The sequence below is a fragment of the Geotrypetes seraphini genome, chromosome 8, assembly GCF_902459505.1.
Source record: "Geotrypetes seraphini chromosome 8, aGeoSer1.1, whole genome shotgun sequence".
NCBI classification, from domain to species: Eukaryota; Metazoa; Chordata; class Amphibia; order Gymnophiona; family Dermophiidae; genus Geotrypetes; species Geotrypetes seraphini.
In genome coordinates this window covers 146293243-146298010 of record NC_047091.1, presented here as the reverse complement: position 1 = coordinate 146298010, position 4768 = coordinate 146293243, and the positions used below count along the sequence as shown (strand labels likewise).

Sequence of the window (4768 nt, the reverse complement as noted above, 5' to 3'; positions counted from 1 at the left end):
CCACAGTCAATAAAATGCTGCAGCGTTTAATGTATTTCAGAAAATTCCCCCAATTCAGCAGTTTTTGGTTCAATATTTTTATTATTTTATATTGTAAAACAATAAGAAAAGTTATACAACTTTAACATAGGTATGACAAGTTATACAAGTATAATAAGTACACAGGTATAATATCTATACATGAGCATTTGGTAATATGATTACCACTTTATGCACTATAAGTATGATAGTGTGGCAATATAAACTGGTATCGCCAGGAAGAATTAGGAATGTCACAGTGGCATATTATAGAGAAAAATTAGCAAGGGCAACATTGATCTATCATTGGGCAGTTTTATGGCATTAATCCAAAGCAAAGGTACAAACTATACCATTATGAGTGAGTCTGATCAGAGGGAAATAATTGAGCTAAGGGAGAAGTCAGATGTGATTTACAGTAACTAATGACTGGGTCCCATATAAGCATAAATTTGTGGAATCTATGCATCCTTTTGGCAGTTTTGAGGTTTCTTCTCTCCACCCCAATAAATAAACAATTCGATTTTATTATTTTATCTGATTTTCTGATTTTTATCTGATGTAAATCGCATTGAAATGAGATTTTGCGATCTAATCAAATAATTTATTAAACTTGAAACTTGAACCGTTTTGAATGAAAATAGTGATAGTGTAAAATGAGTAACTAAATTGATTATATTACTGACACCAACAAGGGGGGGGGGAAGGGGGAGAGAAGAGGGCGTCAAGAGATCTTAGCTGAGAGGGACAAGAAGCATTGTAGTTTTTAAAAAAATCTGTCCTAGTTACCTCCTACCTGGATTAGAGATCGCAGTGGCGTCTATAGATCTGGTTTTTAAACTTTCAGGGGAGGGGCGACTTAAAGAGCTGTGTGTGACAGCGACGGAAGGGAAGGGGCGAGCCCCTGCGGGAGTCCTTCAGGAGGTCTCAAAGCACTTCGGCCCATTGGCAAACACTCGCCCTTTCGGCTTCACCTTTCTTATGCAAAGTAGATGTCGTATGCAAGGCGGATCTCTGCTTCGGATTTTTAGCCCGGGACACAACCCCTCTCCTCCCCTCCCCAAACAGCTACTACCACAGTCCCAGGAGCTGCAGAGGCAAACCCTGAAGTGGAGAGAAGTTGCAAAGAGAGCGAGAAACAGCCCCGGATCCGGACGCGGAACTCGAACTTTTGGACCTGGCAAAAAAAAAAAAAAAAAAGCGAGCGGCTCGCCTGCACTTCCCCTTTTTTTTCTTTGTTACCTCTGCCCTTCTCTTTTGCACGGGATAATCCTTCCTTCCTCACCCGGACTCTTGGACCGAAGGGTGGACTGAAAATCCGTCAATCGCTGCAGCTCTGGAAAGGGGCCGGGGGGGAGCAAGTGCATCGCTCCGATTCCGCCAAACTCCTCGGACTTTTTGTTCCCCTCGTTTTGGAAGGAGAAGTCACACCACACGAACGATCGCCTTTGCGGGTGGCAAGGAGAGAGAGGGACGGGAGACTGTTGCGGGGAGGGGGCTGCCCCCGATCTGCTCGTCTCTCTTTTATAAGCAAAAAAGGAATACGATCTCCCCCCCCCCTCCACCCCTACTTTTTGCTGCATCTATCGGCGCCACCCAGGCTTGGATGAGGGTCATTGGACTTTTTCTGTAGCGCGGGGGGAGACCAAATTAGCCCGTAATGTAGCGCAACCTTTCTGGTGCCTGTTACAGCCGAGGGGGTTTGGGAGGGGGGGGGACAGGGTTGCTCGTATCGATTGCAACCTTCTCCTCCTCTGGATTTCCCCCGTGTGGTGATGCTCTCGACAGTTTCCAGCGAAGTTATTGAGAGACTCTCAAAGTTGTCGTTTCTCGGGCTGGAATTGTGACTGGGGAGGGGGGGGGAGTGGCAAAGATGCGTCCCTTAAGGCCACTGATCGGGGCCGCTTTGCTGCTCTGCTACGCCAGCTGTTTTTGCGCGGGGATCAGTTCTATAGACTCCGATCGCCCGGGAGACGGCAAGTGTCAGCCCATAGAGATCCCCATGTGCAAAGACATCGGCTACAACATGACCCGGATGCCCAACTTGATGGGGCACGAGAACCAGAGGGAAGCCGCCATCCAGCTGCACGAGTTCGCCCCCCTGGTGGAGTACGGCTGCCACAGCCACCTGAAGTTCTTCCTGTGCTCCCTCTACGCCCCCATGTGCACCGAGCAGGTGTCCACCCCCATCCCGGCCTGCAGGGTGATGTGCGAGCAAGCCCGGCTCAAATGCTCGCCCATCATGGAGCAGTTCAACTTCAAGTGGCCCGACTCGCTGGACTGCACCAAGCTGCCCAACAAGAACGACCCCAACTACCTCTGCATGGAAGCCCCCAACAACGGCTCCGACGAGCCGCCCCGAGGCTCCAGCATGCTGCCGCCCGTCTTCCGGCCGCCGCGACCGAGCGGCGGCCACGACGCGCAGCCCAAGGACGGCCCCGGCGGCAGGGGCGCCTGCGAAAACCAGGGCAAGTTCCACTTCGTGGAGAAGAGCGCCTCCTGCGCCCCGCTCTGCGCCGCCGGGGTGGACGTCTACTGGAGCCGGGAGGACAAGCAGTTCGCCGCCGTCTGGATCGCCGTCTGGTCCGTCCTGTGCTTCTTCTCCAGCGCCTTCACTGTGCTCACGTTCCTGATCGACCCCCAGCGCTTCAAGTACCCCGAGAGGCCCATCATCTTCCTCTCCATGTCCTACTGCGTCTACTCGGTGGGCTACCTTGTGCGCCTCTTCGCCGGAGCGGAGAGCATCGCCTGCGACCGGGACGGCGGCCAGCTCTATGTCATCCAAGAGGGCCTGGAGAGCACCGGCTGCACCATCGTCTTCCTGGTCCTCTACTACTTCGGCATGGCCAGCTCTCTGTGGTGGGTCATTCTGACCCTGACCTGGTTCCTGGCCGCCGGCAAGAAGTGGGGGCACGAGGCGATCGAGGCGAACAGCAGCTACTTCCACCTGGTGGCCTGGGCCGTGCCGGCCGTGAAGACCATCACCATCCTGGTGACGCGCCGCGTGGCCGGCGACGAGCTGACCGGCCTGTGCTACGTGGGCAGCGTGGACGTGAACGCGCTCTCGGGCTTCGTGCTCATCCCCCTGGCCTGCTACCTGGTGGCGGGCACGTCGTTCATCCTGTCCGGCTTCGTGGCGCTCTTCCACATCCGCCGGGTGATGAAGACGGGCGGCGAGAACACGGACAAGCTGGAGAAGCTGATGGTGCGCATCGGGCTCTTCTCCGTCCTCTACACCGTGCCCGCCACCTGCGTCATCGCCTGCTACTTCTACGAGAGGCTCAACGTGGGCTACTGGAAGGGGCTGGCCGCGGAGGAGAGGTGCCGGCAGCGCGACCCGGCCAAGCCCCCGGACTGCACCCTGCACGGCTCCATCCCGGCCGTGGAGATCTTCATGGTGAAGATCTTCATGCTCTTGGTGGTGGGCATCACGAGCGGCATGTGGGTGTGGACGTCCAAGACGCTGCAGTCGTGGCAGAGCGTCTGCAGCGGCAGGTTCAGGAAGCGCGGCGCGCGGAAGGCCGCCGCCGCCAGCGTCGTCGTCGCGAGCGGCGGCGTCCTCAAGAAGGCGCCCCACCCCCCCAAAATCCAGCCGGGGAAGTACGAGCCGGCGTCGCAGGTGCCCGCCTGCGTGTGAGGAAGCGCGAGAGGCAGAGAAACGGTCAGAACTGGAAGGATGCCGTGGCTCAGGCAACACTTAGCCCACTCAATTAAGGACCTGTCGAGAAGGTAAAAAAAGGCCATTTTCTTTTCTCCAAAGCCTTCCACGGGACAGCGGGGTATGTTGTGAGAAATGACCTCTTTATAATTTGGCTCCTGGTAAGAGACATTTGAAACCGTACTTTAAGCAAACCTAACGTTTGAATGTAATTGAGCTGGATTCCCCCAAGAGATGTGTAATTTTGCAAGATGCAGACAAGTTTTGTGGAGGCCAGCAAGAAAGCTGCTGAGAGAGAAATTGCACGTTCATTTGGTTTTTTTTTGTGTGGAAACCAGCCCTAATGAGAGCTCAGCACTTCTTAGGAGTAAGCACACCCATGCAGCCCAAATCTGGATTTTGGGAGTGGATTTTGTTTTAAACACATCAAAGTCTGGCTGATGTGAAAAGCAATCTTCAGTGCTGGCCTTTCACTGTGAACAGATCGCCCCTGTGCCCAACACAAACACTCTGATTAAGAATGATGTGCAATACATTTTCCTACCATGACATATAAAGAGAAACAAGTATTTTTCTGTGCATAAAGGCGACAAAAGGAGTGTCCTAACAAAGGAACCAAGGGGTTACACTTTGTGGCTTTTTAATGGAAATCAAGCTAATGTTATACACGTTTGGGCTGATTCAGGGAGGCGATGGGGCGAAGGAGGGGGATCAATTGAAAGGGGCCCTAGAGGGCTTATTGACTCTTTCTGTTGTTAAACAAATTCTAGCCATGAATAAGCTAAGGCACTAGTTAGAACAGAGGAAAACTTGGTGCACCGGCCAGCGTTGCTATTTGCTTTGCAAGGCGGTTCTAGTCTGTATATATTTGTATATATAATCTTTTTTTTCCACGCTTCACTATTTTATTAAAGAATAAAATGTTCTTTACTTTGATAACTTGTGCACTCCAAATTTCTGGTCACTTGTAATCTGTTTAGGTGTTCTTGATTTATAAAAAGGATCCTTGTATTTTCAGGGGTGGTTCAATATTGCTCCCTCCCAGTTTGGTGAAGAACATACCCTGGGTTTGAGAGCTCTTACAACTGTGAC

At 52.2% G+C, this 4768-nt stretch overlaps 1 protein-coding gene across 1 annotated transcript; it reads left to right on the top strand.

Annotated features, from left to right (window-relative positions):
- Positions 1 to 835: 835 nt before the first annotated feature.
- Positions 836 to 4098, top strand: FZD10 (frizzled class receptor 10). Its single transcript, XM_033956586.1, has one exon. It carries the CDS (start codon positions 1892 to 1894, stop codon positions 3653 to 3655), a length of 1764 nt encoding a protein of 587 aa, XP_033812477.1. The 5' UTR covers positions 836 to 1891; the 3' UTR covers positions 3656 to 4098.
- The last annotated feature ends 670 nt before the right edge of the window (positions 4099 to 4768 follow it).

Excerpts from the sequence above, each read along its gene's own strand:
- FZD10 (XM_033956586.1), top strand. The coding sequence starts at position 1,892 with ATGCGTCCCTTAAGGCCACTGATCGGGGCCGCTTTGCTGCTCTGCTAC.